Here is a 13,289-nt window from a genome sequence, read left to right on the forward strand (position 1 = left end):
TCAAACAAAGTCTCTATCCAGGGCCACCACGAGGAAGGGAGACTCCCCAGCACCTTCCACATCTCCAAGGACACCTGGTCTACTCCAGAATGTGTCTTTTCAGGTCGCTCTAGGTAGGAACTAAGCTATGTTTTTTTCTAGAGGGGGATCTACCATGCCCATAAACTAACAGAAAGCCAAATGTGTTAGAAATAAAACCACACCGGATTTTTCAGTGACAGGACCATTTAAAATGATGCATTAAGGGGAAATGCTGGCTTTTTAAAAAACCACATTCTATGTTCACAACTGCACACAGTGCACATGAAAACCCAACCCCCCAAATGGATGAATCGTTTTAAGCCACAGGGTCTCCAGATTGATCCCCTTTCACCATCTAGACACCAAATACAGAGCACTAGATAGTCTAGACATCCCGACCATGACACGCTGATGGCCAAGAGCGAGACAAGTGTATAGACTCTGTATATCGTGGAAATAAATGCAACCAGCAACTAGCTCTGAGCCTCAGTGCATTTGCCTCCCAGCACCAAACCCTAAAGCAGCAGGAACAAAAGTGCTAAAAACGGGACCTGTTAAGGGAAAAGAGCTAGACCATGACTACGGCTCATCTTGTTTTAATATCAACAAGGCTCGAGAATTAATAAGACCGGGGGAGTCTGAAAAGTATATCCCAAATACCGTGTCTTTGGCACACCTTAAGAATGAAAAATAAATAAATAAATAATAAGAACGCAGCTGAAGATACAGCAAGCTTTTTAGGAAAAAAAAAAAAAAGACGCCAATATTCAGGAGGTATAGGGCTGCTTCTGCCTCGATCAGCTTTGTTCCAACTCCTTGAGGAGACCTAGGTAAAAATTCAGGTATTTCAACCAAAGACCTCTCCCATTAGACTTCAAAATACCTTCAAAAAAAGCTCCAATGCTAATGCAGTGGATGGATGCCAATGCTCAGAGGTGGCAGTGTTCAAGACGGCCCCAAAGGACACTGGCTCAGAGCAAGTATGGACTGGGCACTTGGTTCTTGTAGCATGCCATCTGATGTGGCTCTAGATCCCAAAGGACCCTGTTACCCAGAGGGGCAGAAGCCACAATCAAGAGATTGTTTCCAATTCTCTGGATCCAACAGCCAGGAACTCTGCTGGCTGTTTGCAAATGTTTGCTCATGCAGCAGAAGCATTTCTGTGGTTATGAAAAACAGCACTAAAGACATGCAATGCCTACTTGCTTTGTGACAGACACAAGGTGCCCTGGGGAAGCCAGACCTACACTGGACTTCCTAACCGGCCTACGTTGAAGGAGGCTGAGGCACCCCCTGGGCCACCCATGGTTCCCCATTGTCACACTGGTGGCCTGCATGTACGTATGCTGTATGTGGATTGTGACCAGAGCACAAGGCTCTGCTGGCTTCATTTTTCTGGACCCCGAAGGGGAGATGAGACCCCCCAACACCTCAAGGGCTGAATTACAGGGGAGAGATGCAGAAGCCCTCCTCAGCCTACTAACAGAAAGGGACCCTGCCTCTCGTAACCATTCCTTGTATCTGTCAGAGCTAATCATGCCATAACCAAAAAAAAAAAAGCGATGTAACTAGAGGAAGCAGCAGACCACTACTACAAGCAGATTCCCCGACACATACCTGATCCTGCTGTTGAACAAAAAAACAGGAAATCGGAGGTGAAAATAAGAGAAAGGAAAGGACACAACAGTTAAGAAAAATTAAAACAACAATCAAGCAGTTAACCAGGTGTAAGGATGTCCCAAGAGGTTCAGGGGACATGCTCTTGCAGTCACATCTTAGCAACCTACCTTGTTCCTGCAATCTTGTGGACAAGGGGGCCCTGAAAGCTTTCCTGGCCCTGAAGGGATAGACCATTTGGGGGCTGTCCTGCTCTGTGTGCACCATCTCCAGGTCTTACACACTAAATCACACTCAAAACACTGTGTAGCAAGAGCCCCAGAAAATGCTTGATGAAGGGTCTCCATCCTCAGGAGCCCACACTGGCCCCGGGCCCACAAGGCTTTCCCACAGGTTAGTGACCAGCAGCACCATGGAACAAGACACAGGGCTGCCCAAGTAAGTGGGGTAAGGGATCCCTGAGGGGTAAGGGATCCTAGGGCAATCTACCACAGGTGGCCAAATGGCAGCCTGGAAGGCCAATTTAACAATGTATCCAAAGCCTCATGCTTACATTCAGCAGTTCCAGCTTTAGTTCTCTATAATAAGGGGAAAGGCAGGGATATGCATATATGTATGCATTTGGCTGTAAGGATATTCATCTTCCCAAAGGCAAACCTGAAAACAACCTAGACACATCCGGCCACCGGGGATCGGTTATGTAAATTCTCTTCTATGTACACAGGTGATTATTCTGCAAGCACTTAGTCATTTGTACAAGAATATTCAATGGCCAACACATTTTTAGGCAAAAAATGCAAACTACGAAGTACGAAGTAGTATATATGAACCTGTTGATGTTTTTTGAAACTCCAAATGATTTTTGATGTGGGAAGTATTGTCCATATTTTCAACACATTTCTACACAGTATAACTTTTATAATGAGAAAAGTATTTTAAGTTAGCTATAAGGAAGTACTTCATGAAATTAAGTCCCGTCAATGCTTATCTTTACCTACTTCAGGTGCATGTCTTTGTAAGCTGCCTTTTAACTGTTTTTAGAACATGGTAGGGTGTGAGAAATAATCCCAACTAAACTACTCCTCCTCGGCTTGCTTGAGTGGTTAGAGCAGGTCAGAGAGTCAATCTTTCAGGCTCCTTGGCCGTAAGGTCTGGCTGCAACTACTCAACTGTGCTGCTGTAGCACAAAACAGGGGTCGCAGTGTTCCAAAAAAATACCCTTTATGTACAAAACACAACGGGCCAGTTTGCTGACCCCTGGATCAGAGAACAAACTCAAACGCTGGTATGTCAATCTCACGTAGTCAGAAAGTCAGCATGACAGACAGGGAGAGGTGCCCCCACCCACTCAGCTCCACCAATCAGATCTAAGGAGGCAGTGCCTATTCCCAACGTGAGCAGGCCGCCCTGCTCTGCGTGGACTAGCGAGCTCATTTCCCGAATGGGTATTCTTGATTCTAATGAAGGAACGCCCCCTGCCACCTGAATGCATCCAAAGCCAGCTCAGGAGTTACTAACTCAAGCAGCAGCTTCGGCGGACACTGCTGCCGTGAACGGGACAAACTCTGGGAGGCAGTATTCCCCCTACTCAGGCGGCAACACAGCCATTCTCAGGCCTGGCTTAGTTAGAGAGCACTTGACTTCTACAGATCCCAGGGTTAAAGCCAGACCTAGAAACCTGATGGCCGGCCTGAACGGGCAGAGGCAAACAAATTGCCAGGAAGCCACCAGGGCAGTCCTGGGGATCAAGATGCTTCAGCCTCTCCCATAACAAGGGAGGTACTGAGATTGCAAGTGGAGAGTCTCCTAGCCAGAGGGGTCGATTTAGCCCAATTCAGCACTCTAAGGTAAAAAAGGGGAACTAAACCATATAATTTTCAAAATTCCTAGAAATGACAAAACCTGAAAAACAAAGAAAAATGCTAACAAGGGGCCCCCGTGCCACCTACCATGTGCATCATCATCTGGATAGCAATTTCAGAATACTGGCTGATATAGTTCTTGCACTGAGGAGAGAGAAACAGATTGCTAAACAAATCACTGCAACAATGCACCAAAAACCAACCAACAAAAAACCCCCACCATTTCCAACAGTGTCAACTGGTGACTATCAAGCAAGTTTCTAAAGTAGAATTTTATAAATGTCTGCTCTGGGTCAGTTTTAATAAGATGAAAATGACAATTTGGTTATTCTATCATTTATAGGAAATGTGTGCAAAAGACGTTTTGAAAATGTTTCTTAAGGGACCTTAAAGATTCCATCCTCCTGTCTCCTTTATCTTATAACCTCACTTGCCCCAGGATCATATAGCAACTACTCAGTGGCAATTTGGAGAGAAGACAGCTAGGAGATACACTGCTTAGGAACTGGAGCTTACCTTTCAAAGCCATTTACACAATCTCAGATGGCATTATAAAGCTTAAAATCCAGTAGAGTCAAGTTATAATGATTTTAACTATTTTCAGACAATCTAGATACTTCCAGTAGACTCCACAGAATTGCTCCTTGTATTTGGGGAGCTTCTACAGAGAGAGGACCAAAGGTAACATGATACAGCCTCTCAGAGAGGGTTCAACTGGGAAACCTGTTCAAATGGTGTTATGCAAAGACACTTAAAATGAGGCTACAGGATTCCTAGGCTTTCAAAATGAATGAACGTTCACCTGATTGACATTCCTAAAGGAAAGTCAGAGAGAAACCCTCAGCTGGGTGTGGTGGCTCACTCCTGTAATCCCAGCTACTTGGGAGGCTGAGAAGAGGATTGCTTGAGCCCAGGAGGTAAAGGCTGCAGTGAGCTATGATTGTGCCACTGCACTCCAGCCTGGGTGACAGAGCTAAACCCTGTCTCAAGAAAAAAAAAAAAATGGAGAAGGCCTCGTCTCCTATAGCCGGCCGCTCCACCCAAAAAGCCTCACTGCATCCCAAAGGACAGAGTGATTACAACCAGCTTCTCGGCTGCCAGTCTAGCAGGTTTCTTCAGTTGTCAGGTACTAAAAATGGCATTTTGGTTTTACAAATCCACCTGAGTGTGATTAATAATCTTGGAATAGGGTCCCAGAATGAAACCATCTAAGTAAGGGGCCAACAAAATGAGTTTCTGAGCCCACAGGACTAAGGGAGGCTTCCAGGTGAACCATGGTCAGCGACCATGCTTGCTGCAGGAGCACAGTTGGAATTCTCAGTGTCAGATACCTTAGCCAAGCTTTCAAAAATGGGGTAAACGGCCGGGCGCGGTGGCTCACGCCTGTAATCCCAGCACTTTGGGAGGCCGAGGCGGGCGGATCATGAGGTCAGGAGATCGAGACCATCCTGGCTAACACAGTGAAACCGCTGTCTCCACTAAAACATACAAAAAAAATTAGCCAGGCGTGGTGGCAGGCGCCTGTAGTCCCAGCTACTCGGGAGGCTGAGGCAGGAGAATGGTGTGAACCCGGGTGGCAGAGCTTGCAGTGAGCTGAGATCGTGCCACTGCACTCCAGCCTGGGCGACAGAGCGAGACTCCGTCTCAAACAAAAAAAAAAAAAAAAAGAAAAGAAAAAAGTGGGGTAAAGGCTGGGCGTGGAGGCTCAGTCCTGTAACCCTAGCACTTTGGGAGGCCGAGGCGGGCAGATCACTTGAGGTCAGGAGTTTGAGACCAGCCTGGCAAATACGGTGAAACCCCATCTCTACTAAAAATGCAAAAAGTAGCTGGGCGTGATTGTATGCGCCTGTAATCCCAGCTACTCGGGAGGCTGAGGCAGCAGAATCGCTGGAACCCAGGAGGTGGAGGTTGCAGTGAGCTGAGATCACGCCACTGCACTCCCACCTGCGCGACAGAGCAAGACTCAGTCTCCAAAAAAAAAAAAGGGCGAAAAGTGTTTCTACAGTGTTCCTAATACAGAGGGTACCTGGCAGGAAACAAAATCTTCCCAGAAACAGTCTCCTGCTTTTTATCCCGTTTTGTTACATATCCAGATGCCATTAACCAAAATAGATTCAAGTCTGCACTACCTATTCAAGCTGCTTTCTGGGAAAAAAGAAAAGCATGTTGTCTGAATGCCCTACTCCAGCCTCCAGAGCCCAAATCCCAGGCCCAGAACATCCCCAATGCACAAGGACACAAGGCTCACTATGTCGGCCATGCCAGGGCCCAGGCGGTCACACTCCTCCTTGACATGTTCCACCAAGGCCTGGACAAAGGTGGAGTTGGTCCGTACAGCAGTCTGGATGTCGGTCACCATCTGAATGCAGTCCTGGCAAACGTCCCCATTATCCTACAGAAGAGGCAGTTAGGTTGGCAACTTAAGAGGACTCAAATTCCTAGGAAAACGTCCTTATATACTCAGGGCTGCAGCATTAGGGGGCACTTACTGACCAGTTCCTAAGGTTCTTTACAGGCTCTCAAATTACTGATAGGCTTAAAATCGATTGAGTGTTCATTATAGCAACAATATGGTATAAAAAGGGGGTTTAGTATAAATAAAAAGGTTGGCCAGGCACAGTGGCTCACACCTGTAATCCCAGCACTTTGGGAGGCCGAGGCAGGCAGATCGCTTGAACCCAGGAGTTTGAGACCAGCCTGAGCAACACGGTAAAACAAAAAATACAAAAAATAGCCAGGTGTGCTGGTGTGCATCTGTACTCCCAGCTACTTAGGAGGCTAAGGTGGGAGGATCACTTAAGCCTCAGAGGTTGAGGCTGCAGTGAACCATGATCACACCACTGCAGTCCAGCTTGGGTGATAGAATGAGACCCTGTCTCAAAAATAAAAGAAGTAAATTTTTTTAAAGGGGGTTATTAATCTTTGCATATTTTAAATATCCCATTCTTCAGAAACTTCATGGTACAACAATTTAAAGGCTGGCTCATGTAACTGCAGAGTCATGCACAGGGATAAGCCCCAGTTTAAGAACCACATGTGCACTCTCTGCCCCTTTGGTCTCTCATTTCCAGTGAAACCAAAAACGGCGTCCTCAGTGGCCAGCCCGTCATCTTACCTTTGGCTGGGGCTTGCTGCGGGGGCCGTCCTGAGGGTAGAGGAGGAGAGGGATGTTGGCCATGAAGGGGGCCACCACCTCAGTCATGTCCAGCTCTGGGATCTTATTGGACTCCAGCTGCTTCTGGTGATTCAGTTCTGCCAGGTGCTTCTGGAGAGACTCGCAGAGGTTGAGAGCAGAGCACACCTCCCCAGGACGGCTCTGGTGGGATGGAAAGAAGCCCTGCTGAAAATCCTCTCCCCAGGGGAAAATAAGACAGGCCATCTAGTGCCTCTGAATTAGTCCCTCTCTTTAAATCCCTTAAAAGAAACACAAACCTGTTGTCTAAATTCAAACTGCTCAGCATACCAAGAATGTCAAAATTACCCAATCCGAGTGCCTAACCACACAGCAGCCCCTAAGCTTCCTCAATTCTCCTATTAGGCAATGATGCAGTTTGGCTGTGTCCCCACTCAAATCTCATCTTGAATTGTAGCTCCTATAGTCCCCACGTGTCATGGGAGGGACCCAGTGGGAGGTAACTGAATCACAGGGGCGGGTTTAGTGATAGTAAACCCCATGCTGTTTAGTGATAGTAAGTCTCATGATCTGATGGTTTTATAAAGGGCAGTTCCCCTGCACATGCTCTCTTGCCTGCTGCCATGTAAGATGTGGCTTTGCTCCTCCTTCATCTTCCACCATGCATGATTTTGAGGCCTCCCCAGCCATGTGGAGTCCAACGTGAGTCCATTAAACCTTTTTTTCTTTCTTTATTAATTACCCAGTCTCGGGTATGTCTTTATTAGCAGCATGAAAACGGACTAATACAGGCTTCCTAAATGTTACCTCTGCTCCCCTCAGCTCTTCTTTAAAGGAATAGGAGGCCAGGCGCAGTGGCTCACACCTGTAATCCCAGCACTTTGTGAGGCCAAGGAGGGCAGATCGCCTGAGGTCAGGAGTTCAAGACCAGCCTGGCCAACGTGGTGAAACCCCGTCTCTACAAAAATACAAAAATTAGCCGGGCATGATGGTGGGTGCCTGTGATCCCAGCTACTTGGGAGGCTGAGATGGGAGAATTGCTTAAACCCAGAAGGCAGAGGTGCTGTCAGCGAAGATCGTACCATTGCACTCCAGGCTGGGCAACACAGTGAGACTCAGTCTCAAAAAAATAAATAAATAAATAAATAAAGGAACAGGAGCTTCTTGTTGGAAGATAAGAGTCAGTAATTCTAAGCCACTTCCCCACAAAATGAGCTAACACAATGGCTTTCAACACCTTCCATATGCTGATGGCTCCCAAGTGTTTAACTTTTCTAATCATGCCCACCCCGCAGACATCTCAAACTTACCCCTCATTCTGTCCTGCCCAACTAGCTCCATTTTAGCAAATAACTCCACCTTCATCTTCTCAGAAACCAGACAGGCATTTATAGCTCTTCCTCTCCTATACATCCCCCTCATGAGCAAGTCCAGTCCATTTAATCCTCCAAAAGAGAATCTGCATCTGCCATTTCCACTGTCCACATCACATCTCACTCACAAGGCAATGACCTCCTGAGGCTCCTGTCAGCTTCCCCACTTGCAGCTTCCCTCAATGGGACCTAGACCTAGACCAAACCCTTTGATAAACGCCCTTACAATCATGACACTCCAAGGCTACACTTGCAATCCTTGAAGATGGCCTCAAGGCTGTGTATGACACAACCCCTGCCTTCCTCACCAGAACCTTGGTCCTGTCTTGGGACAGTCCTGCCCCACTGGCCCTCTTCAGTTACTTAAACACCTCTTCTTTGTCAAGGCCTTTCCAAATTCCACAAAGCTAGCTCTGTGTTCTTTGCTAAAAACCCAGTCTGTGACACAGGGTCTGTGTATAATACATACTTGATGAATGAAAGACCCCAGTGCATTCCCTGAATTATTCCTTAATTATAAGTTCACAGAAATAAATTCACAGAAGTGAGGTTTTGTGCTTGCTCAAAGGGGTCTGTTAAAGATTGGACATGATCTATCCAACTCACATCTCTGAAAGTTATGCCGGTTTACATTCCTCCAGCAGTCCGACCAGTCCCCAGCAGCCGCACCCTCGCTAACCCCAGGGCAAGTTACATACAGAGTGGCCTGCTGTGCCAAAGGGGCTATTCTGGATGTCAAATTGTAGCAAAATGCTGTTGAGGAATTCCAGAGCTAAGAACAGACTTTCCATTTTAATCAGTCTACTCTGGGCCACTGCCTCTCCTGGGCCCTAGAAGCACCTTCAGGGAAAAGCCTATTCCCCATCACTTACCATTTCTCCTTTAATGATGTCCAGGATGACAGGGAGGTAGGAGTCCACTATCTCCTTGCATGAAGCAGACATGTTCGGTTTCGGAAGCCAGTCACAGGTCTTCTCCAAGTAAACAAGGATCTCCTCCTATGAGAGGACACCAGGGTCAGAATCAAGACAGGCTTTCCTCCCTGGAAATAAATGGGCTGAAGGCAAGAGGCCCTCAATAGCTCCCAGAAAAACCAAGCCTGGAAAACAGCCAGCCCTCAGGGAAAAGGACTTGGCCATGTTACCTATGGCTCTATCAGCTCAATCAGGCAAAAGCAGACATGAACATTCAAAATGACGATCCTTGAACCTGCAGTCTTGCAGGCACGGGGAATTCTAAGCAGAGATGGCCAAACTGGACCTAGGTATTAGTGGCATGCAATGTAACATCTCACTTAACTTTGGGCATTTAGTCCCGGGGTCAGCAAAGTAGGCCCTGCAGCTTATTTTTGTACAACTCAGAACTCAAAGAATGGTTTTTATATTCTTTTTACATTTTTAAAAAGAGACTGTGTGACAGGGACAGTATACGGCTCGTATAGCATAAAATCTTTTCTCCTTGGTCCTTTGTGGAAGACATCTGCCACTCTCAGGCCTACACCATTCCTCTTTAGACACCCGGAATCACAGCTCTCTTAGGAACCAGCGCATGTGCCCATGGCTCAGGCACCATCCCCACTCACAGCCGCTCACCTCAGTGGCATTGTCCTTCAGCATATCACCAGCTGCGGTGACAACGTCTTTGCATATGTCGCAGGGAAGGGATTTCTAAGAGAAAGAATACGAGAAATTTGTATTTGTAGGACACAAATTCACACCCCACACAGCTGGAACTCCCCATGGCCTTTTCGCTATTCTCTCTAACCAGGGATATGATCATGACGATGCTCCCCTGTCACAGCCTGGTTCTCCACTCTGCATGAGTAGCACTGGGGCATGGCAGGGAGGGAAGAGGTGTGACTCACCAGAACACACTGTGATTTACAGGACACAGGACCTTTGCTCATACCCACACAGCACCCCACGTGGCACAGGTCAATTTCACATCAATGCTCACAACACCTCTGAGGAAACTGAGGCTCAGGTGAAATCAGAGTCACATCAGTACTGCAGAGAGGTGGGTGGAACAGAGAAACAAACGCCCCACCCACCTCTGAAGGCACACCCACACAGAATTGTTCACCTGCGCTTCCTCTGCCTCCCAGGCATGTTAACGAGGCAAGGCCACGCCAAAGCCAATCTTCTGATTGGCACCAAGGCCTTCACCTGCGCTTCCTCTGCCTCCCAGGCATGTTAACGAGGCAAGGCCACGCCAAAGCCAATCTTCTGATTGGCACCAAGGCCCCCACCTGGACCAGAGGCCATGGAAATTCTAGTTGGTTCCTGCGGTCCTTGGGGAAGAATGCCCAGGCTCCCTTCTTGATGTCAACTGACACTCCACCCATGGAGATGAAACATGTCTGGGTGAGACTGAGGAACACCTATGAACTTAGCTGCATTTAGAGAAACGAACTTGAACCTAGTCAGGCTAATACAGTCATCCTTTGGTATCTGAGGGGTTATCAATTCCAGCACCCCCATGGACACCCAAACCCCAGGATGCTCAAGTTCCACAGACAGTCCTCAGCATCCGTGAAACAGAGGGTCAAGGGTACTGTGCATGGAACTGTATCAAGAGAGGGCCGGACCAGGCGTGGTGGCTCACGCCTATAATCTCAACACTTTGCGAGGCCGAGGCGGGCAGATCACGAGGTCAGGAGTTCAAGACCAGCCTGACCAGCAGGTTGAAAACCCCGTCTCTACTAAAAATACCAAAATTAGCCAGGCATGGTGGCACGCACCTATAATCCCAGCTACTTGGGAGGCTGAGGCAGAAGAATTGCTTGAACCCGGGAGGCGGAGGTTGCAGTGAGCCGAGATCGTGCCACTGCACTCCAGCCTGGGTGACAGAGTGAGAGTCCATCTCAAAATAAAAAAAAACAGAAGGCCGGGCCATGACAAGACCAGCCAATCAAGGAAGTTTTAAAGTCCTTAGTGGACACACATTAAACCTGGAAACAGGAAGTAGTATTAAAAACAAGATTGAAGGCAAATTAGAAACCAAATCTGAAAGTAGTTTCAGGCCAGTTGTGGTAGCCCACGCCTGTAATCACAGCACTATGGGTGGCAGGAGGATGACCTTAGCCCAGGAGTTGAAGACCAGCCTGGGCAACATGGTAAAAACCCTATCTCTACAAAAAATACAAAAATTAGCCGGGCATACTGGTGCACATCTGTGGTTCCAGTACTCAGGAGGCTGAGGTGGGAGGATCGCTTGAGCCTAGGAGGTTGAGGCTGCAGTGAGCCATGATTGTGCCACTGCACTCCAGCCTAGGTGACAGAGGCAGGCCCTGTCTCCAAAAAAAAGGGCAAGTATGGCCATAGAAGTCAGTTTTCCAGTGAATAATTCACAAACTGTTTCTAAAAGAATGGTGCTAAGCTTTCTTCTCTTACTGAAGGAGCAGTAGTGGCCACTGACAAGTTTTTTAGAACCCGAAGTCCACTCAGTCAAACACAGCCCGTACCACATGATGGCCAGCACAGCCCCAAGTGAGCCCAGGACAGCAGCTCTGCGTTCAGCTGGCACGGTCAGCAGAGCATCTCCTGAGGGCTTGGGACCGTGAGGAACACACCCGTGGCTTGTCGCCTTAGACCATGCCCCACATTAATATGCTACATTTAGCATTATTTAGATGAAAAACCAGTGCTAGCTTCCTCAGTGTGGTTACAGCTGGAAATCAATTTTAAATGGCAACCGCACTCCAGTATCTCAATCAGCAGTTTGCCTGTTTGAGAGGAGTGAGGAGAGAACAAAATATGAAACAGGCAGAAAGTACCTGAAAAGCTCAGCATGTACTTTTTGGAGTCAGTGACCAAGGATAGAGCCGTGCCCATGTGCCCAGTGGTGGGAACGCGCACTGCCAACCCACTGGCCTCTTATCTAAGGTGAGCAGTGGGATCTGCACAGAGGCCCGGAGGCAGCATGGGGCAGGCACCTGGAGCCGCAGGCATGGAGGACCTCATCCTGTCTGCCACAAGAGACCGGATAGCCTCAGGAGAGTGAAACCTTAACCTCTCTGAGCCACCATCTCCTCTGCTGTAAAATGGGTACATTCACCAATAGGTTCTGCCTCCCACACAGGGTCACAGTGAGAAGCAAACAAAACCAGGCAAGAAAAAGTGCTGTCAATATGGCAGTGAGTTACAGCTGTTCTAAGGGGACCCAAGAGGAGTGCTGGGGCTGGGACTGGAGGGCGGCGGCACTCACCACTGTTGGCTTGTTCCAAACGGTCTGCAGGCAGTGCTTCACTGCCCCACAGTCGGACGCTGTCTTCACATTCTGGCACCACACTGCCGAGCCTCTGGTGCATTCTTTCAGTCCAAGGACCGGGCCGGCTAGAGCTAAAATGAAAACCAATGTGAGGAGGTGGTCCATTTTGTAGCAAACCAGGTCGACCTGACTTATTTCCCCAGGGCTGAGGGCGACTGTCCTTGAGCTGGACTCCGCTACTCGGCCCCTCACCCAGCTGTATGGGACACCAGCCACACAGATGCACACCTGTCCTGGTCAAGAAGCTGGCTTGTCAGTCACAGGGCTGGAATGGACTCATTTATCTGGTTCACTTTCAACCTCTCCAACTACCTTTAAACAGTATCAGGGAGTATCAGAACTTTAAATCATCATAACCTTAAAATGTTTCCATAAGTAACAAAAGAAACCATAGGAGAAAAGACTAACAAATTCAAATACAGGGAAGATTTTGACTTCTGTAGAATGAGTAACAACTGTAGAATGAAGGGTTTTTTTAAAAAAGAGAAACAGGCCGGATGCAGTGGCTCACGCCTATAATCCTAGCACTTTGGGAGGCCGAGGTGGGCAGATCACGACGTCAGGAGATCAAGACCATCCTGGCTAACACGGTGAAACCCCGTCTCTACTAAAAATACAAAAAAACAATTAGCCAGGTGTGGTGGCGGGCGCCTGTAGTTCCAGCTACTCAGGAGGCTGAGGCAGGAGAATGGCATGAACCCAGGAGGCAGAGCTGGCAGTGAGCCGAGATTGCGCCACTGTACTCCAGCCTGGGCGACAGAGCGAGACTCTGTTTCAATAAATAAATAAATAAAATAAAAATAAAAATAATTCATATCCTTATTTAAAAAATGGCCAGCTGCAGTGGCTCATGCCTATAATCTCAGCACTTTGAGAGGCCGAGGTGGGGATCACTTGAGTCCAGGAGTTCAAGACCAGCCTGGGCAACATGGCAAAACCTCATCTCTACAAAAAATTAGCCAGGCATGGTGGCACGCACCTGTGATCCCAGCTACTCGAAAGACTGAAGTGGGA

General features: G+C 47.9%; 1 protein-coding gene across 3 annotated transcripts in view; it reads right to left on the minus strand.

Moving 5' to 3' along the window:
• Positions 1-13,289, minus strand: part of PSAP (prosaposin) — a 35,304-nt gene that overhangs the window by 5,915 nt on the left and 16,100 nt on the right. Inside the window, exons 2-8 of one of the 3 annotated variants that reach the window (XM_055274606.2) lie at positions 12,213-12,346; positions 9,599-9,673; positions 8,879-9,004; positions 6,616-6,816; positions 5,749-5,892; positions 3,588-3,644; positions 1,639-1,644 (exon numbers count right to left, since the gene is read on the minus strand). In XM_055274606.2, the coding sequence (XP_055130581.1) occupies positions 1,639-1,644; positions 3,588-3,644; positions 5,749-5,892; positions 6,616-6,816; positions 8,879-9,004; positions 9,599-9,673; positions 12,213-12,346 (743 nt within the window). Of the gene's footprint in view, positions 1-1,638; positions 1,648-3,587; positions 3,645-5,748; positions 5,893-6,615; positions 6,817-8,878; positions 9,005-9,598; positions 9,674-12,212; positions 12,347-13,289 lie in introns of all 3 variants that reach the window. The other 2 variants (XM_055274605.2, XM_055274607.2) reach the window with 2 other exon arrangements.

Source organism: Symphalangus syndactylus, chromosome 4 (assembly GCF_028878055.3).
Source record: "Symphalangus syndactylus isolate Jambi chromosome 4, NHGRI_mSymSyn1-v2.1_pri, whole genome shotgun sequence".
In the NCBI taxonomy this organism is placed as follows: Eukaryota; Metazoa; Chordata; class Mammalia; order Primates; family Hylobatidae; genus Symphalangus; species Symphalangus syndactylus.